The 22,596-nt window shown below is 38.8% G+C and overlaps 1 protein-coding gene across 1 annotated transcript in view; it reads left to right on the top strand.

Annotated features, from left to right (window-relative positions):
- Window positions 1–22,596, top strand: part of LOC139952149 (nucleolar protein 4-like) — a 79,513-nt gene that overhangs the window by 41,578 nt on the left and 15,339 nt on the right. The window contains exon 4 of the mRNA XM_071951132.1: window positions 20,023–20,170. Within this exon, the coding sequence (XP_071807233.1) occupies window positions 20,023–20,170 (148 nt within the window). The remainder of the gene's footprint in view (window positions 1–20,022; window positions 20,171–22,596) is intronic.

Genomic DNA, 22,596 nt, shown 5'->3' with positions numbered 1-22,596 from the left:
CTTGTTTTGTTCATTTAGTGAGCGATTAGAATTCGTTGCCAACTTGCACTCGTGTGACCAAGATTCGTTTTTGGCTTTAAACCAGTTTCCTTGTTATACAAATAGTTTTCAATTGTCATCAAGATGCTATATATTGTCATCAGTCACGACATGGTAAACATCAATTTGCAGTTCATCCAACATTCTGTTTAAATTTAAGACAGTACTCTTGGTGTATCCAAACACATCAGAAATGTTTAACATTTTAAACAAAAGTATATTAACCAGTATCTAAGTGTTTTTTATTTAAGCGATGTTAAAATATCGTCCATAAATCTTTGACAATTATTTGGAAAAGCTCTTGAATTTATACTAACTATGGCAAGTTGGGAACCAGTAGCAACATTTAAGTTTGTATTAAATAAACGAAAACTTTACCAAAGATTTAGTCCTGCTTTTTAGCATTCGAGAAGAATCTGATAGGGTCGAAACGTCGGGCTATTAGCTATTCTTTTGCATATTGTGAAAGATAGTCCAAAAAGCGAAAAGTTTTACTTTTGAAAATTTGTGTATACAGAAATGAGCAATTTCTCAAATCAACATTGACATGTGAATTTTCTTTTCTCTTGTTTGTTCTACTTGAATGAATGTTTTATCCACAGTTAAAACTTAACACCTCAATCTAAATTTCACCTCACACCCATCGACAATGTTACACATTAATTGGATTTAAAATGAAAGTTCTGCACAGTGCAGTTTACACAACGTGTACACTGCAGTAACTATCGCTTTCACTGACTTCGTTTTTGTATAATCATTGCGCCATCTTTGTTGTTGCTATCAGTTTTGTCACGTTACCCCACAAGGAAATACTTCAGGTCCTGGTGGGTTTTTTAATCTGATATGACACATGACAAAGGCCACCATTTGGTTCCTCTTTCATAGCAGATGATTCTTCTGATTTTAGTTTCCCTACATTTGGCTTTCGGTGCCTCTTGTTTTTCCTGAACCAACTCCTTTCGATGTTTTTATATCCCACCCACATTTTGGTGTAGGCATGCATAAACCTCCCATCACCCGTTCTTTCGATGTGGTTTTGAAATTCAAGGTGGGATATTTTGGGGAAAATTCCCTCCCTAAAATTGGTGTAACAAAAACAAAAAATGTCATAAATCATGTCATGTTGAACTACTATAGAAACCAGTAATAATTTTGGCTCATATAGGGTTTTCGATGGGGAATATTTTGTTTATTAGCTTTGGCTAAAATGGAATATTGAATTTTTAAATGATAACAAAACTTTTGTAACATTAATACTTAGTGGATAGAACTGATCCGAGTTTTGTCTCGACGTTTCATGTCTTCAAGAGCTATCCTTAGTTATCCTTAGTTTCATGTTACACTAATTCGGTTCAAACCTTTGAAAAGTTTTAAAAGGGGACGTTTATCCTTTTTGATCGTACTTCATCGATTCAAAATCGTGCTTCATTTCTTTTTACAAAAATGCTCTTCCAAATGTAGCTGGGAAGAGATTTGATAACTGTGGTCTGAGCAATCTTTATCAGATTATCTGGATCATGGCTTACTCCAAACTCCACATTCCACGATTGTGTAAATTCGTTGAAAACATGTTCGTAAATGAGCATAAAGTTTTGCTTAATTTCAGACAAGAAAATGTTGTGATTTGAGGCATTGCATGGTGAGGTAAATATACTCGTTCTGCGGTAACACCGTGTGTGTATCTATATACTTGCTGGGTAGATTGTGTTCTTTTAAGAACTTGCTTTATTCTACTATACTACAATTACTATTCTATTACTGCGGAGTAGATTTTCAGAATCCGAGAAACTTCTCATTTCTGAAAAATCAAACCACTGAATAAGTGCAAAATTAAGAAACTGCATATTATTTTAAAAATAATTTGAACATTAGAATGTTTTCATTCTCTTGCTATTGATGAATGGTGAAGTGAGTGCGTTTTGACAGGCGTGTATTTAGAGAAGAAATCACAGCAAATCATCTCGAGTGTTCGTCTCGAACAATTTCAATCGCACTTGAAGAAGAAGAAAAACGGCCCACTGAGAAAATGCTCTAAGAAAATAAAATAAATTTGGCGGACGCCAATCCAATTTCCTTTTTGCTTTATATGCAATTGTATTATTCCTTTTCCTGGTGAGGTTGGTTTGTTGACGTTGTATACCAAGGTGGAACCCCACAACGCCGTCATGGCTGATTGCATAATAAATGCGACGGTATAGCCGTGGATTTTGAAATTATAATCACATTGGAAATTTCGTCATTGTTGTTGTTTTTTTTTCTTTTTGCCGATTTTCTTTTGTGGAATATTTCATGATTTGATTATAACGGCGCGGTTATGGAGCCGAGTGGTGAGTAACAACTATGTTTCGAAGTCTTGGATTTACTGATGTGCATATAAAGGAATCAAACCCGCGGTTTGAGAGTTAAGACAATGCTATGATCTAGGATTGTCTCAGTGGTTTCTTTTTATGGCGTCCACCTCTGTGGACCCCGGTTAGAATCCCACCTCAGAACATGGAGCTAAAGTTGCATGTGGATTGGGGTTTCAGTCTCTACCTAATTGTTCAGGTTTCCCATTTTGTTTCCCATTTTGAGTTTTTCCTTCCACGTCTAAAACAGAACATTTCTTCTTGTTTCAATATTCATCCCGTTATTAGTTGCCTCAGTGGTTTATTTCCCTGTTTCTACTTCTGTGGACCCGGTTCTAATCCCACCTCAGATCTGGAACCTTGCATGTGGATTTGAGTTTTCAGTTCCTAGATTGTGTGGGTTTAACCAATTGAAGGTTTTCTCCCACATCTAAAACTGATCATTTCTTCTGCTTCAGATGCTTGATAAAGTTTTCAGATTCAAATATTTCAGTGAACAAACCTCTTTCTTAAAAACTACGTTCTCCAGAGAAAGTATTTTCTCACAAATGTTTTATAGTACTATCAACAGCTCTTCGTTGCATGTTACAAAGTTATTTTTATGCTGATATATTTGAGTATTTACCAAACGTGTACATTGCCTGCCAACTTTTGCTGCATTCTTCCCCAAAACATTTTGAAGTCATATTGGCCCAATGTTCCAAAAACATCATTCATAGTTTTCAAAAAGTAACATGGAATCTGACTTTTTTTCCCATCACATGAAACATGTTTCGATTTCCAGATTAGACACAACAGGGTAGCAGTGAGGGTCAGAGGTCAAGTAATGTATCCTGGCCCTGTATTCGAGGTGGCATGGGGTCAAATATCTCTAGGACTGTCAAGAGAAGATCTGATTTGATTTGAATCATTCGGAGATATAATGGCATTATTGGCAATAGGGGAAAGACAACATCAGGTATTTAGCCGAGTAGCGCATATTAATGTTGCACAGGCTGTATACTCCCCACCAGGGAGCTGAGATAGTTTAAGGAGTGATTTTAAGGCCCAGTGACCAGGGGTAATAATGTGAAGCGCTTTGGGACATCCTTCGGGTGTGAAAAGTGCTATATATAAATGGGTTATTAGTAGTATTATTATGAAAACAGTTGATGTGATATTCGGTAGCACACACCTTTTTTTTTATTACTATATAGCAAAGTATTATTATCATAGTAAAAACTATAAATAATAGTAAAGTTGCGGGTACAACCACGGTTTAAATCTCTTTTGTGCGAGTGTTGGCTCTGAAAAGAGCCAGTGTGGTCTCGACGTTTCGATCAGTATGCTCTGCTCGTCTTCAGGAGAATCCTGTTTTTGTTTTAGTTTTTCTTACCGATTGGGTAACAAATGTGTCAATTTCTTCAATTTTGTGGGAACGAGTCTTGAACCGAACGAATCTACGAACAAACATCATTCTGTGTATTTATATATAGGATGTGAAGCAGCCTGTCAGTAGACGTGAGAACGGGCTTGACAGTTTAGACGTGGAAACAGTCACGTCACTGTCGACACACATGACTAAAGCCAGGTCTTACTGTGACAATCTAATTTAGTACATGATGACGATGTTCGGGAATATCTGGCGGCGATATCGGCGACTGGAGAGGGAGACTACAGGGAACTCTGTTGGATGATTCACAACAACGCACGCGCAACGCAATCCCCATAACATTGTAAAGTCGTCACTTCTATTTCGGTTACCTTGTGCCTAATGTCTTCCTCTAAGGACTACAACTACTTCAGAAGAAGAAGCACCCCAACCCCCATCATGGGAGATAGTGAAGACCAACTACACCCTTTCCATCACCCTCTCTCTTTTATTCATGTCTTCCTATACTGCTTCAGAAGAAGCCCAAGCATGGCCCTGGTTCACCAGCTCCCCCCCCCCCTTCCGCTTCACGGAAAACTGAATTTCTTACCTCATTATACTGTGATCTCATTCGTCAAACTGAAATATTTTCCCAGATGCCATAGTAGTAGTACAGGGCTGTATTGTCCGGGTTAAGTACGTAATTAAGTTTTGCTGAAGACGTTCGGGACCTAAAGACTGAATTCGCGAGTTCGTACCATCTGTTATCTTTAAGATCGAGACATTGTGTTGGGGTGTGATATTTTCGCATTGTTTACTGCTAGCTTTTTCAAAGTTGTACCGTGTACCCTCATGCCAAATCTTTATTTTCACCTAATTTGATGTGGTGTCTTCAAAGTAGACATTGAATAAGATGTAGCAATCAGATAAACCCAAGTGTCAAGAAAATTAAAAACAAATAAAAACATTCAAGGGCACACCAATATGTTCAAACCGTAAAACTAAACTCATGACGTATTTTGAAACCCCCCAAAATTACTATTTTTGATAACACTAAATACTGAGGCTAAAAAAGAAACTTAAAATTCGGGAAATGGGAGACGGCAATTGTTTGTTGTGAAACGGTCCTTATAGTTTTCAAAATGATCTTTAAAATACTATACTTGTAAATATTTCGACGATTTCTTAATTTCGAGAATGAAACACGAATATCGAATACAACAGTTGTCGCCTCTACTGATATAGTATGATTATAACTATGGGTATTTCTTCTCTCTTTTGGTCACGCAATAAAATTAAAAGTTCACGAAGATTACAACATCTCAAAATGATATGTTCAGGACGTAAGTAGGCCTACCCGAGACGGAAACGGTCTAAGCTTTCAGTTTAAAAACCGTCAACATAATTCTTTTTACAAATTGTCCCCAACCTTTCAGCAGAAACGATCACACGAGAACTAGTCATGCACGATTCATTCATGTCTAGCCGCATGACTTCAAAACAACAAATGAATTTTGAAAGGTGAAAAAAACTGTCGCATTTGGTTCTGGATAAAAAAAAGTCAATCACTGCCTGTTTCTTGTCCTCCCTGTAAAGTTCATCAGAATTAGATTCGTCTTATATTAGTTGCCGATTCATCCTGAGATTTATTCATGGGAAATGTCATCCCATGTATTCCCCACTCTTTGTAGAATAATGTATGAAATTCTGGTTATGTTTACTAATGCTACAGCCCGATTTACATGTGTTACAGAGATACCTTATTTCCAAACCTCGTCGAGAAAGACGAGAACCACGCGGGAAAAAAAATTACAAGAGCAGAGTTGACAATAACAAATGATCGCGTATACAATCTGTGACGTGTACTCTCGTAAATTTGCGTAAAGTATCTTAAGATCTCATTAGATCTTTGATAGATGTGTGCAGTTTGTCTTTAGGTTCATAAGTTGGACGCCGTTTTAGGTCACGTTTGCCCATTTTTCTGTGTTTAATTCGAATGCCAAATTGAAAATTTAAATTGATTTTTTTTTCTTTAAAAAGTGTGCATAATTTATTCGTGGATCTAAGTACGTGGATCATTGTTTCTGCACTATGAATTGCAGGACCAAAATAATTTAATTTTAGAATTTTACTTTATCTTATTTTCTATTATTGGTTAGAACTATTAGGTGCTGTTTTTTAAAGTTTTTCTCTAGGGGGTCAACACAAAATTCCCACCACCAAGCTCTGTCCGCCCTTGTTAAAAACCACTGAAACTTTTAAACATTACTGATCAGATATTAACTTTCATGACATGATACACAATAAAATTTAATTCCACTTTGTCTGTGTGAATACGATACCTCGTATGTCTGGCGCGACCTCAGCTCAACAAATAAACCTGTGTACTCAGTCAAATACATGCATGTCAACACTTGCAAGCTAAGATCCAATTATTATTTCTCAGCAAAGTGTTCTAAATTCGAATAGACAGACTTAAATCAGAACAGAAGTCTGAATAATTACCATGATTAACAACTGATACAAAAAGATTTATTCATTAGACACGATTTGCGCGGTTTGCAAGAGAACCAAGTTGGCCAACAATTTACATCCAACAACATTTGACAGTAACTTAGGGGGTCGATTTCACAAAGCGCAACGACACATTATTTGCCAACAACCCCATTATGATTTGTGTTGTGGCATTACACAAAGATGCTGAGGGTGTCATGTGTTTCTGGTTGACCTGTCATGTAATCTTCGTTTCTTAGTCCAATTAATTATGTGAACTTTATTTTTTTTAATTCGTTTACTTCCGTATTTGGATGTGTATTTTTAGTGACTATTGTTCGTTTGTCTCTAAACGTTCATGGCACTTTGAAACTTTGAAAGTTCCTCCACCGTGTTTTCCGTTCCACGGGAAAAGTTTGGAAAGTAAGTTAATCCGACCCATACTGTTTGGCACAATAACAAAACTATCGGCCAGTAAAAACAGTGACATAAAAGTTGACCTACATTGAGATAGTAAATAACGTATAAAATTGGCAAAATGTAAACAATCATGTTGAAATCTCAAAATAACCACTAGTGCGCACTGAAACCCTTTACAGAGATTCTACCCTCAAAGAAACAATGAAATTGACAATGAACTTGAAATGACCGCAAAGGTTGCACTTTCTTGTTCAGAGGTGTTACAAAAGATGGAATTTCAGCCTCCAACGTTCATTTCAAAGCAATTGAGATCAATCTTTTACAATAACATTCATGAAATCGATCATCGTTTATTCCATCTATACAGACGGTAAGCTTTCATTGTAACAGTGTTTGGGGTTTTTTCTTTTCTTTTCAACACACGGGACAATTTTGTTTCCTATTACAAAGGATCGTTATTGATGGTAGATAGCCCCGACAAAACTGTCACTACTATGTTGAGAACAAGGGGGCTGGGAAAAAAACTACTGTATGTAGACAAGGATACACGGGGAGCACTCCACGCGATGCCCCCGTGTGCCATATGCAGCGCGCCAGCTGAACAACTACACACGCGACTATGGACAACTCCTATTGTGAACACAATAAGGGCTTACTAAGCCTACCCGTGTTGGGTGAGGATTTACCCCCAAAGTGCCCGCAACTGGGCTTCCTTTTGTTACCCCGCACGAGCGGTCGCGTGCCTGCCGATGGCGGCGGGTTATCGATCGCTCAACGTACTCTATGGGACAGTGGTCACCATCGTGGTCCGGTCAGGACTGATACATATTTATTTTGGTAAATTTGTACCATTGTTTTGTTGGAACCGAAACGAAGACATTTTTTGTAAGGGTGTTGGGTTACGTGGTTGCCAGCTTGAAGGAACTTCAGTATTGATGTAAGGATATAATACAAACCTTCATATGATCCTACCCTTTAATAAGAGCCATTATTTTCATTTCTTGTTTTCTTTTCTTAATAGGATTGAAATTAAAATACAAGAACAGTGCAATCTCTTTACCATTACCATTGAGTCGAGCAACGTACCTTTCAAGACACTTCGAGACAAGTCTCTCACAAACACGCTTGCTTTCTGTCATCTATTCGAACGAATCCATTGCACCGCAATAGGCCCCAGTTTCACGTCAGAAGACTTTCGATACTTTATCTTGGGCCACGAGTTGTACTTTCAAAAGTGTACTTTTAAAAGTGAAAACAATTCATATTTTCAATACTGTGAAATTGTATTTTCTTCAAGAAAACAACAATCCATATAGTAGGCCTAGCCATAAGTGTGGGTTGTCGTGAAGTACGTGACTGCACTGCTCATGGGGGATGTTCTCTAATACGGGAACCACAGAGTTAGATTTAAGAAGTCAACCTTGAAAACAAGGGTTTGGTATTAGACTACCCTCCCTACAATCATACAAGACAATAAAAAGCCAATTAACATTCAATGTTTCATGACTCTCGAAACCAAAACCGAAGAATCTGAGTTTACATATTGTGAGGTTTTACAAAATGGCGCCTTTTGGGACTTGAAAAGCACAGCCGCAGGAATTACCGAAATTATAATTATTGATAAGCCGATCGGCGTTACCAGGGTAACTTCAAGTTGAAGTTTCCTGAATATTGAGCGCCATTTCTACATTGTGACCTCAAAGGTCACCTGCAGTAAAAAAAAAAAAAATACCCGACGAACATTTCATGTTGTCATTTTCGAACCAATTCGACATAATGAACTGGCCCTGACTTCATAGAGCTGCTTAAGCAGAATACTGCTTAACAATTTTTTGCAGAGCAAAATGAGCAGGATATCACCAAATTGTTCATGTAACATGACATTTTGGTTGGTAATCTTAGTAAGCATAATGTTGTTATGCTTAGTACTTTTTGTTAATGCAGCTCAACTGAGTCATCTTTTGGTGCAACATGACTACACTAGACCATGCATGGGTGTGAGTGGAAGAAAATCAAGATGGCGGCGACCATGATAAAGGTCCATGTATTATTAAGAAATAAGCTAATTTTCTTTTGTCTTTGTCGTATACTTATCTTTTTTCTTTGTATTGTTAGCTTATTATTACATTGATTGAAAAAGACGCGTCAATATACACAATGGATGACTATAAAACTGCATTTGTATGTTAGTATAATCATGTCCTGGTTTCGCGTGACCTTAATGACAACTCTGTCAAAACTTATAACATCGAGTTCAGGCTTTAGGAACAACATTAATTAGGTAAAGGTCAAAGGTCAGGGTGAAGTATTAGACCCTCAATTATTTAATACAAAACAAGATTTGTCTTTGTTGTTTCCATGATTTGACGCAGAGTGAGGGCAACATGGTGTTGGAATAATTAACATTAACGACCGATTTTTGGGCATCCTATACAAATGCTTTTAGCGGGAAGTCATCACTAACAATTCGACTGCAAAAGTACAATGTCTTTACTTGAGAGGTAAACCCCCTTTACTCGCTGTTCTTTTGACTCGTATTGACTTGTAACTTGTGCTATAGTTACTCTAAAGGGAACAATGTCAGGGGTTACTTAAGGCGGGACCGTGGAGTTTCGGGTTCCCCTTCTTCTCATTGATCAATGCGTGTAAGGGGATCAGGGTGCTCCACAAAAGGTCCATCAGTTTTGTTTCGATATCACAGTCTGTCCCCGGAGCGAGACGGGGGGGGGGGGGGGCTTGCGAAAGCGGCCACGGGGTTCCCCACAATGAGTGTTTCGGGAACCATTGTGTCCACAGACCCGCAACTAATGATAAGTGTAAAACAAAGACAAAACTGGAGGCTCTGTACCCCATCAACTTTGGAGAGGGGTCTTAAGTGGGTTGTGTAGTTACGATCGATTCGACGACAGATGCGACGAAATTATAGCCATTCACGCTCGTTTAGAATGGACCCGTAGAAATAGTGTACACAATGTTTAAAAAAATAATACAGACATGAACACAGGGTAGAAGCTGTGTCTCGTACTACCATGTAAGTTTGTTTTTCTCTGATGACCGCAGGGTATATATGGTCACACACTAGGCCCGGGCAATTGACAAACTCTGAAAGCGGAAATGTTTTCCAAAAAACAACAACACACGAGTTGAGTTTACTTCGATTGTTGATTTCCGTTGATGTTTATTCTTCATGATGAAATACTAAAGTGACTATAGATCATTTTGCAGTGTCATCTGTTAATAGGCAATTGTATGTCCCTATCTGCTAAACTTTTGGCCCTGTCTTGACATGTCAAAATATAGTGATAATTTCTGAACGAATTGCACCAAACCAAACCGAATGTGCCATCAATGTTCCATAACTTTGCTGTCTTTACTTTGTGTCGAGAGGGTGGTCAAACAAAGATTGTCTACAACTGTGCCTCAAACTATACCTGCCAGGGTTTGCCAGGGGGACGAGTGTTCGGTGACTAGACAGGGGGACGAGTTTGCTTGCTTTCAGCACTATGGACTTGGTTTGGAAGAATATGAACAATTAATAAATTAGTAATTTACTTGGGATATTTAACTAGCCGGCCTGACTATAGTTGAATAGAATGTTACCCGTTTCTTGGCTGTTTTAACTGGCATTTGGCCAGCCGACCATTGTTAAGGTAGAAACACTACCAGCAACATTGCAACCTCCTTGTTTTGTAGCCAGTCAGTCTTCACGACTCTACGGTCGCACTCCTTTATCAACAAAAAGCTCCTTTTTATTAAGAAAACACAAAATGCATTATTGGGCTACAAGCGCGTGACCGAAAGAGGGATCCTGGTTGGTGAAATAGCGTGTACTCGTAACGTTGATTGTGTAGCATGAAGAATGGTTCCTTTTACACCACTTAAAAAATCAGCATAATAGAAAGAAAAAATTAAGGCTTGCCAAAATAAATTGTTGAAAGGTTCATGACAATAGGGCGTTTCTCTAAGAAAAACAGTTTTTAATGGTTTGTCTGTGCCCGGGTTACCAGACGGTCTGTCTTGACAACGCAGTTCTTTTCTTTCTGTATGAAATTAAAATCTTGTCACGTGAAAGAAAATTTTCAGGTTGACAAATTTTACTGCAAGTGAACTTTTGCATAATTGAATTTACTATAACAATTCAAAATTAATGTTTGTTACCAGTGTAACAGACATGTACATGTACCTCCAAAGCATAAAATTATTAAAAAGGGCCTCGGCGTTATTGTAAGCATTGTAATCAGTACTTTCTTGAGTTCTGTGAAAACAAATCACCGGAATCGGGTGGAATTCGAACCCACGACCTCTCATCATTATGATGCCATCGGTTTCGGTATATTGCTGCCACCCACACGGCTGTATTGTAATGTCATGTCCGGGAATCCATTGAAAAAAAGCAGTATTAAATACAGAAAGATACACCTGAGGTTCAATTATGGTAATGATATTATTATAAGAAAAAACACGTGATCCTCTGCGGTGTGAAATTACATTTGCGTTGTCTGAATGGCTTATAGTGATCACATGGAATTTACCGTCCAATCAAAGTGCCCGATGGATTTATGAATGGATGTTGTATTGTTATGGATGAAATAGTATAAAGCACCTGAGTATATGCCACTGCAGAAGGCTGGCAGTCTCGCATGAAAACAAAATGAACTTGTTGACTTGAGTTTGCTGATGATGTCGTCACTTGATCGATGTTGAAGACGATGGGATTATTAGAAACTGAAGTGTTTTGGCGGGTGGCAATGTTGTCTCTCTGAGTGCCATAGACGCCATTTCCTTTTCTTACACTCCTGCCCAAGTAGACTGCATTGATTTTGGTCTTGATTTAATTTTATTTTTAATGTCACGGACTTGAAGGGATACAATTTTCTGAAGTTCAAAGTGGCCTTTACATTGTCTTCTCATCTTCTCTTCAGAGTGATATGGAAGTGGGTTTTTTGTGTTTTAAATTCACCTGATCCAACTTGACCTTTCTGTCTTGTCCATTGCCCTGGCTGCCCTTGTGTTTTGAAATCTGCGACTATTATTTCAGAAGTATCTGACATCAGGACCATTCTTCGGCTGATACGTGTAGCTCCGACACCCTCCGGCAATGTGACATCGTAGAGACCGTTTGACTGCTGCGAGGGGATATTGTTTCTTACTGCTGAACAAAACAGACATTAGTGGCAGAAGTCAAGGCTTTTCGGAATACTCCATACCTCGCCATTTGCATTCTGTCAGCTAAAATGTAATTTTACCTACCATAATGGCAATCATGCTGTGCTGTCAAATTCATTGATAGTGATGTGTCGTATACTTTGGGGCTTTCGGGGGGTAAATGTTATCATTGCTTATGTGAGTATCACACTCGAGTCTCACATGACGTCACTCTGACGTGTCATGACGATATGACTAGATTCGGTCAGAGTATTTTGTTTGTTTGGATGATCTTCCCATCAAGAGATATGGTGGACACAGTATAATGATGACGCCATTGGATTTGGGTAAATCTGTCTAAACAACCGAACCAAACCAGTGCACTCCATAGTGTCCACCATTTATCAAAAAGGCTAATTGTTTACTGTGTCAATGTCACTACGTAGCCCCCCCCCCCCTTCTGTTCAAAACTGTTCTCCTTAACGTTGTTCTAGCGTCCCGTTCTGTTCGTTGTCGGTTTCGTTCCCTTAGCAACTGCACCCAATACGGGAGAAAGTCTTACGTAACTATGGTATCAACTTCCCCTTTTGAGGAATGTATTTCTTAAGACCCCTTTATGCTCGTGATTTGACCCGTAACGTATTGGGTGTTAGTTTCACCATGGTGTTTTTGAGCTTTGGTGGACATTCAACCCCCATGGGTGGACCATGGGTATATAGGTCCACAAAGTACAAAAAACAATCAACAATATTTTATTGTTGTCCTGAGAGTTGGCTTAACGGGGAGTGTAGTGGTAAATTTTTAATGAAAAGGTCGTCAATATAAGTGTGTCTTCGAGAGATTACGGTTTGAATGTAAGAATCAAGTCATGGCAGCTAATACAGAAGAGTTTTGGAAACAGTTGGTGACGTTTATGGCTGTTCAGATGAAATCAATCCACACTGCTATTAAACTTAGTGAGGTGAGTCTCTGGTATCTCCACGAAGTGTTTCGCTCCTCTCTGTAGGGTGAGGATGTGGGGGAAACAGTCGTTGTAGTCCCCCATGTCGCTGGCCCCATGTTGGACTTCTCCGTTACAGGTGAAAAGTTCCGTAGTATATTGTCAGTGGATGTTCTTCATGTTTTAACTTACTTTATCAATGATGAAGAGTATTTACATCAGTTTACAGGCAGAGTATACTTTTGGTAACTACTTCACAAGTTAAAGACCAAACTTACTTGGTAAAAAGAGCACAGGCGAGATGTTATAAAACATTGTAAGAAACGACCCCCTGTGAAGTGGTGTAGTTTTAGAGAAAGCAGTCTGAGCCAAAGTTGCACAGGTTTGTTCTGTACTCCAAGTGGGAATACTGGGGTCATTTTAATATTATTTTATATTTATCAACAGCTTTCCAGTGCTCTTTACGAAGTAAGTTTTTGTGATCAATAATTTGTTGAGTAATAACCTTCCTTATAATGGTCGATTTATCTTGTTTGGTGCCTAGTGCCGAGTACGTGGTTAAAGTGTTATTTGTTCCAAGCACCAGACTAGAAGTGAACCAATGATAGACATTTCTATTGTTGATAAACAAACCGCGCTGGTTGGCATGCATGGACGGCCTAATATTAGCAAAACATTCAATTGTGTCAACATAATATTGTGACCGAATTCAACATTTTTTCTACAAAATTTTATTTAAAAAAAAAAACCCCAAAACATGATTGTTTGTTTTGTTTCCAACAATTTCAACACTATTTTAAATAATGTTTTGTAGCATTGTTAGCAAACTCTGGCTATTTTGTTTTTGCTTTACATTTATGGCTCTTGCAATGGAAAGGTTTTTACAGCAATTCTTGACCCAAATCCGTCAGATTTAAATGGATTGCTAAGCGGTATAAGAACAAACTCACTAGCATGCCTGGGGGCGGGGGCTCAGGCACCCTAGTTGATACCCCCCCCCCCCCCCTCCACGATGAGCCGAGCTGGCGAAACAGAACGACCCAGCATTTTGAACAAAAGTCACATAACATACAAATGCAAACAAACCAACAAAGAAATAAAGGGGGGGGGGGGATAAATAAACATCGGCCTAGGCAGACTGACCCACTAATTTAAGTCCCAGCATTGTTTGTTTTCTTCAAAATAACAACAATATTGCCTATGGCAAAACAATTAATATTCAGTCTGCTTTAAAAATGCGGGTCGCCCTAGAAATCGTCGCATGAAAAAAGTACTTTGGACTATATGCGGGTTAAGCTTGGTTCTCGATTTGGCTGACGATAATTATAAGTGAGTTTTAAAAGTTTGGTAGATCAAGCTGAAACAAATCAAATACTGTTTAAATGTTAGCTGTTGCTGTTGTTTGTGCATGCACAAAATAATAGGATGATTAAATGGAACCATAAAGAAGCAATACTACTTGTGTGATATAATATTGCATAATTATTCTCAACAAGAAATGAGATACATAATATGCTGTTAAATCCCATTGCCAATTATGTAAATACTGCCCGTTATGAAGGCAATATCCAAGGCTGGGGGTCTCTACATTCCAAGATGACGTGAACCTATTTATCAACTGCCAATGTTTTTTTCTGAGCCATCCCGGGGTATACTTCGTCACCCACACATTTTATACACCGTGCCAGTTAAAATGCTCCGTAGTGGCATGGTCAAAGGGGACCCGGGAACAAAAATTTGCACCCCATGTCACATTGCGCGCTGCCATATATGGCCCGGGTCTTGTCCCCCGCACGCGACCGCAAGATTGTGTAGCAAGGGCCGGGGCCACATTTTTGTCGTGCATGTGTTCCCAAGGCTAGGGGCCAGGCGTGGGCCGCGCTTACCGGCTGGCTGACTGCTTGCTCCCCCATTATGGGTCTGCTTCCCTGAGAGGGCTTGAAGGAAGTATGGCCCGCTGGTTTGTTTTTCCCCTTGCCAGGGCCCTACTCGCTTCATCTCTCTTACTTGTAACACAGTCATGAGAGAGGGGTCGCGTGGAGTGCGTGCGAGCGTGTCCTGGTTGGGATTATTGGCCCGTACTTTTCATCAGGATACATCCCGGTTGCAGACAGGGGGGTTGGTCCATGGTTGGACGGCCTATGGTATGCTGCCAAGAAAATGGGTTTGGCGTCGATGAATAGGTCTGGCAAGCTCCTGGAAGCGATTTGCCAGTCAGCAGTGTAATCGGTCCTTTTTCCAATTTGGAAAATGAAATTTTTAATTAATGGCGATACCATATGATAACAAGTCGAATGTGTATGTGTGGGTATCATTATCGAAGCCAGCCTTCAATATTATTTTATTGTATGCCTTGGTTGTATAGAGTTGCCTGGCTATTCAAGCGAATCGCCATTCAACCTGAAACCATACGGTTTTAATTTGTATACAAACAGAATTTATCACCAGTGAGTTGGTAACAAAACACTTTCTAAACTATTATCTATCTCTCACTATACCTACCAATACTGAATCAGCATTTTGATGACTCGATTGGAACAAACCTTTGACCATAAGGGGGACTGTGGGAAGTCTAAACAATGGACCATCTGGAACCCGTGTGATATCAGGAATAAAATCTACACAATTCAAATGAGGTAATTAAATCGACAACAAACATTTGGTTCACCTTAAATCGGGTTCAGTGATGACCAGAATTCATCGCGACTTTTACAAACAACTGCCAGCAATTTAGAAAATTCAATTCAATTCAATTTGTTCACATTAATTTTATCGTGAACAATATTGTGAACATTAAACAAATAATATTGTTCACATTTATCATCTAAAAGCCAGTTTGTTTTGAGATAAAAACATCTTTGTTCTAATCACTTTGCAAAAATGCTGAGTGGAAAAGTACGTCACTAGCATTCATAGTGCATTATTTTGCACACACAAAACGAGTACAGGTAAATTGACAAGACCTGGGAATACTGGGTTCAACTGAACGAAATCATTATCTGAAAATGTCGACTAGGCTGTATGTCATTTTAAGGCCACTCAACGCATTATATACATATCACGTCAAGTTGTTCACCACGCACACTTTTCGGCCTTTTTGTTTCAAAAAAAGGTGGGGGGGGGGTGTGATGGCGGATTGCGTATTTCCCTTTCGTCTGAATATTAATATCAATCCACCTCTACACACACATGGAGGAACAATGGACCCTGTTCAGACGTATGCGCACTGCGATCGTCATCATTGCTCAAACTTACATCCTCGTTATTACCCCCTGCATAAAAAAAAGGCTTAATTTAGGGGCGACAAAAGCAGCCAGTGATATCGCCTTTTTGGATGAGAGCCCAGGGGACGAAGGTCAACTCAGATCTCTTGACTATTTGCAGTGGGGGATATCGGCACGGAATGACGGGCGAAAACGACGTAGAAAGTGGGTTATTTTGAATCGCGTGTCCATGGAGCTGTGTTACATGGGAGCTGTGATATTTCTGTGTATGTAAATGACACCTATGGTGAAAAGGTAACCCCTATCGCGATGATTTCTGTTGAATTTTACAAAATTCTGAATCCGAATTAAGTGAAACAATGTTGTCGATTTAATTACCTCATTTGAATTTATATACGCCCTTGTCATGTGGGGGAGCTGAAAAGACATGAAATATCAATCTATTTTGGTAGATGTTAGATTTTATTCGGGATCAGTCGGGAAGTTAAAACAAAAAACATAAATGAAACTGATTTTTAATTTTAAAATATTAAACAAAAAACCTTACTTCAAAATATTAAAATATTGTGTTATAACATTTTTCTAAATAAACTTGCTTTAATACATCATAATAATCGATTTGTTAAAAACAAAATAAAGAATAACTTTTGTGCTCAGTTTCATATGCTCATACCTACTATTTATAAGCAATCATCAACCTTTTACCTCTCAGCCATCCCATACCAAATGAAGAAAGTGATGAAAAAATAAAACACCCCTTCAATAAAACATTAGGGCCTATAAGCATCCCCTCCTCACAAACTAGTACTACTTCTAGATTTTTTTTAAAAAGGTCTCAAAACAGGAAACCCCTCAAATATACAATTATCCAAGCCAGAATTATTATACCTTAGAGGAATGTCTTCCTATGACCGGTTAAATCTCCCTGAGTAAAATTTATTTTAAAAACCTTCTGCAGCTGGCCGCTGGAAAATCTCCCCCGTCCAAACCCTCTAAATCCAGGCATAGGTGAAGGACCGGACAGGGCATTGCTTGTTTTTATAACACAGTAGCAAACCTGAATATTATAACAACTCCAACAACGTAAGCACGTAACACAAACCCGCGGGGTACACGTGCAAATCGAATACAGAGCCTGGCGGACGATAGTAGGCCTATAGTAGCAAAGAAAAGAGAAAAAACCTGCCATTTGGGAATGAAATATACGGTGAAACGTCTCTTCAACCTTCCATCGACCAACGGCGACTTGAGTATAATCCGATATCCACAGTGTAGAGACAAATTGTGGATTTATGTCTTCATTGAATTTCCATATGCAAAAGGGAAGGAGACGCTAGGATTTGTTCGTCCTTTTTACTGAATTTAAAAATAGGGATTTATTTTGTGAATGTATGAATATTAAAACCTTTCATAACCGAGCGCGAGCGAGATGTCACAGAAAAAGAAAAAGATGCAAAAAACTCTCTTGCAGGTGTTGCAAAAAATCAAGAGCGCCCTCTATTAAAATGTGATGGGGGGGGGGGGAGGTAATAAGAGATAGGGATCGTTCAGTAACATTGATTGGTCAAAAGTTTTGATTGGTGTTGTATGGGATTGTTGTTTGTGATGTTGTCTAATCACAAGTCGGAGTCGAGTCTTGTTCGAACTTGTCGGCCATGTTTGTTTTTGGACACAGGTAAAGTGTTTTGGGTTTAGTTTGACAGCAGCCCTAGTGCTTTTTAGGCTTCATTAACGGGAACCTTTTGGAAGTAGTGAACTGGACGATCATTTTGTCGACTGTATGCAGAGATTTGAATAAGTTTTGCCTGTTTTATGCCAACTCTAGTGTAATTTTAGTCTGATATTTTGTACAAAAATCGTACTCGTCGTACGGACGGCTGTAGCTTTCGACTTGATGACGATGTATTGTTCAACTTAAACTTTGAGAAGAAGGAACATGTTGTCGCTTTTGGCTTTGCAATTGGCGTGTGATACGGACGGTGATGATTCGAGAAGTGTAAGATTTAATGTTTTATCATTCAACCATTTCGCGAGAGAAACATGTGTGTGGCCAACCAAGACAATGAAACTGAAAGAATTCAGATCAAGCTACACAACACAAATAACTCAACTGGGCTGGGGCTAGTAAAACTTTTAACTTTTACTAAAAGTTAAATTTTATTTTATAGACTGAAGTCAAGAGATTGAGAATGGTTTCAATTCTAGTGTAGAAAATTAAATTTCTATCATCTGGTGAGTCACTGACCTTTCTCTCATTTCACTTTCATTCACTTTCAAAGTCACGGTTACCTTAGGTCATACTAACTAGTGACAAGGAGAGTTCAAATTCAGCATATAATTTTTTGTTTAAATTAATTAATTAACTTGTATTTTTCTTCTTCTTTTTATTACTACCTGCTTCATAAGTGAAGATTACTGCACTGCAACTGGTGACTGTGGCGCACGCGTGAAACCATGAACATGGTGAACCGCAACCTTGTAACTTGTTGTATTTCGAAACTGAAATTAAAACAGTGAAATGAAATTAACCTTATTTTAAACCTTGTTTGTTAATAAAATAAACACAAATATGACAAAGTCAAATTGCCACAATCAAAATCGCTCCATCCTCTCAATGACAATGGTTGTCTCTCACGAGAGTTGGCCACACAGGTGGGCTAGGCGACTTCTTGCTAGGTCTACACCACGGTCCAAATCTACAGTCGCAATACTGGACGTGTATTTGAATACCAATCATCCCCGATAACTTAATGTAAGCTGGAAATAAATTCGGAATATGTAATTTTTAAAAGAATTAGTATCAGTTCCTCATTTTGCATTTTGGCCCTGGATCCATTATGCAAACGCAGCTGTTATACTCAATTCGGGGTCGCACCAGAAGGCCATTTCTCTATCCTTTTTTGCCAATTTGTTTTGTTATTTTTCCATTGAACTCACACTCAAAATAGAAGGAGGGAATTAAACACAGTATTGTGAGTCAGTGAAAAAGAGAAAGACAGTCTAAATCCAGGATGATGAATTGTGATTGATTAGAGTAGGCAATTAAAAACAACTGAATTAGTAAAGAGTTTGTTACTAAACCATGTAATTGGACTTGCTGAAAGACGACACTCATTAAGGAAATGGGTCTAATTGGGGCAATGATTGGTGCTACCATTGTAGTCAATCTGTGATTGATTCAATGCTATGACTGTCATACAGTCATGTCACTGCAGGCCTTTAAATGACCCACAGCGCGCCCACAGCAATTGCCACGGAGCCCATGCCCAATATCCTCAGCAAACAAACTTGCTAAGCACAGAAAAGTATGGCTTAACATAAACAGGTTACCATCCAAAACTACATTCAGTTTGCATTTTTGTGACTGGTGCCTAACTCAATTTTTGCTTAGCAAAAAAATTCGAACAGCTTCATGAAATTAGGCCCTGTGCTTTTGCTGTGGTGCCCTGTGCAAGGTTCCTGTTCAATTTTCCTCCTTTTCAATTTCCCCATATAGATGCACCTAACAAAAGGGATAGTGCTGCGTCCCTTCAAGAGCAAAGTTCAAGACCTGCAACGCCTTAGATTGTTGACCTATCTATCTTAGCCAGCCAGTCTAGTGCACCTGACTTAAGTTCTATTTAAAGGTTTACGTCAAGATCTAGAAAGTAGGGTTGAAGTTTTCTATAAATTCAAAATCAGGGTTCGTGGAAATTTTCCACGTTCAATTCAACGCTACTTTAACACAATGACAGGTTACCCAGTACTTTGATGTGAAGTGGAAAGAGTTTCACAATGTCACTTATTAACCAACGTTGATTAAATACTGAAAGTATTGCACATGAACTCAAAGGGTATTCCCCAAAATGATCACCCAGCTTCTTTCTATCCTCGAGGCTCTGTTGATTTATTCTTTCTTTTGTTCTGATCGTTTTTATTTTGTAGTTATAAACAGTTTTGAAATCATAAAGGGGTTTTCCAGTTGGCGTATGAAATTGTGGGTATAGGGCCTACTAGTTGATAATTAAGCCTAACATGTATTTTAATAGTCTGTAATATTTGTCAACTTGTTTTGTTTTCTAGGACGACGCATCGTTGTCAAGTGCAGACACAGAAGCCTCGGAGCCGAGCTACGCCTCCGAACCAACGATCCACGCCCCGATAACCGAAGAAACAATGACGAGAACAGAGAGTGACAGAGTAACACCACAGCCATTAGACCTAAAAAAAGGTAGATATTAATTAAGTCCGCAAACATCGCATAGTTTGAAGGTGGACTGTTGACATGTAATGTATTGTAAGTGAACAAACTGGACACCATTCTGAAGACGAGCAGAGTATACTGTTTGAAACGTCAAGACCACACCAGCTCTTTTCAGAGCCAACACATTCCCTCAAACGAGATGATACACATGGTTGTACCCGCAAGTCTACTATTTATTATTTGTAGTTATTCTTATTATCCGCACCATGAAAAGCTTCTAACATAATTTAATTTGGACACCCAGTTTTTTTGTTTGTTTTTTTTCCAGCAAATTTTCACCCTTTCACCAAATCCTGGCCGAAACCTTGATGGGAAGTCCCTTTTTAAAAACTTCCAAAGGTGTTTGTCCTAAATCAAGTTCTTACATCTCACAGGAAGGTGGGAGAACGACCCAGATCAAAGTAATAATTCCCAGAAAGATCCTTTACATGCGAACCTGCCCCAACACCGTGTGTCCTTGCAGCTTTACAACATAAATCCTACAGAGGAAGCTGTATGCAAATTCTCAGCCGATCTTTAACCCCTCTGGGATTGGCCACAGTATCTTCACCTATCATCGGCCTCACAGGATATCTACGATTCTGAAATATAATCCCACCCAAACCCACGGTCCCGGTATTTGCAAAGATGTACTTGCCGGTCTATCTCAACGTGAACTTTCATGGCACTGCTTTTCAAAGCCAGTCAATGTTTTCATTTCCTGTAGTCCGATATAATTCCTTTTTTTTTCCTTTGGGGGTGAGGAAGGAGGGGGGGGGGGATGGGGAGTCGGGGATGAACGTTCACTTTTAATATTTGGCTAACATGGTCTTATCAAGCAGGACCCTCTTCATAATGTTTGTCCTGTGCGATGGTTGTTATTTTTCCTCTTCTGATACCGTCTGGGTTGTACGTTTGTCGAGGCAAGAATAATTTATGTAATTTGTAATTCATCCTGTGACTACATCAATGAGGCGGGTGTCTCTGATAAACTGACAGGTTTTTTTTTCTTTCACTTTTGCAACTCACAACAAAAATTATATCCAGGGTAAAATCATCACACTTTGTGAGATGAATCGTAGACTCCTAAATTAAGGAGGAACTTAAATTTCAGAGAGAGAACCATTTCTTTTAAATTCATATAAGGTTATTTTAAAAATCTTAAATGGTATCTCCATCGAATAATGGAAAATACATTTTTGTGTAAACAAAGGCAACTCGACTAGAATTTGTTTTCAGACAAACTATTGGTAACCATTCATGAATGATGCAGCCAGAGATGTGATTGATACTTGCTGTCACCTCTCTAAACATGGATGGATTTGACGTCTTGTGAAAATACAGTTGTTTGCTGTCTTCTTAACAAGTAGACACTGTGCTAAACTAAAACCATCCCATGTGACTTTTAGTGTAGCTTTATAATTCCAGGCCTGTATGCTTCGCTTTTGAAAGGGCAAGAGCACCAAGGCGTTTCTTTCTTGGTAAAGGGCACCCTATGAGGAAATTGTAAATTTCTACTGGAACATTTCAAGGGCACCAAGGCAATGACCAGGGGGCACAGAGGCAATCGCCTTTGTTGCCTCCGTGAAGTATCAGGCCTGTAATTCTGCCTATAGATAACAAAAAACCGATCTCTAACCCTGCCTTTGAACTATCAGGCATCAGGTGAACAACCAAACATGACTTTTTACTGAGGCATCCAATCCCCACCTTTAATCCACAGAAAACTAGTGTAAACTTATTATGCCAGACGGCTCAAGATTCAACCTGAGATTATGCTCTTTATTTAGTTTTCAATTTTCAATCACATCCCTGGCCTGTGGTCATCAACTGTGTGCCGCCAGGATCCACAGTCTGGCCTTATGGTTTTATCGTTTACTTAATCTACACATCGTTCTAAGGATGGTCCCGTGTCTGCAATATTTACCTCCTGTGGCTCATTTGACTCCAGTCTAGTGATATCTGTCTTAAAGAAACTCAAATGATCAGTTGAGAGATCAAGAAATGTTCAGTTCATGCTTGTACGGCTCTCAACACTATTTGATATTACTCAACACTTGTTAGCATAAAAACTTACTTGGTTTACAAGCAATGGAGAGCTATTAGTAGTAGTATAAAACATTCAGAGAAACGGCTCCCTCTGAAGTAACGTAGTTTTTGAGAAAGAGGTAATTTCTAACTCAAAGCCTTATATTATGCACCTAAAAGCACACAACGTAATGCAACAAGGGTGTTTTTTCTTTCAGTATTCTCTTGCAAATTCAATGACCAATTGAGCCCAAATGTTCATAGATTGGTTATTGTGCATGTTGGGATACACTAATAAACTGGTCTTTGAGTAAATCTACAGTTACCAAACGTGTCCAGTGTCTTTAATGTAACAGTGTAACCCATTCACTTCTTTTGGAGTCAAG

Source organism: Asterias amurensis, chromosome 20 (assembly GCF_032118995.1).
Source record: "Asterias amurensis chromosome 20, ASM3211899v1".
Classification (NCBI taxonomy): domain Eukaryota; kingdom Metazoa; phylum Echinodermata; class Asteroidea; order Forcipulatida; family Asteriidae; genus Asterias; species Asterias amurensis.
The sequence above is the reverse complement of the archived record's forward strand: the minus strand, read 5'-3'. Positions and strand labels throughout refer to the sequence as shown.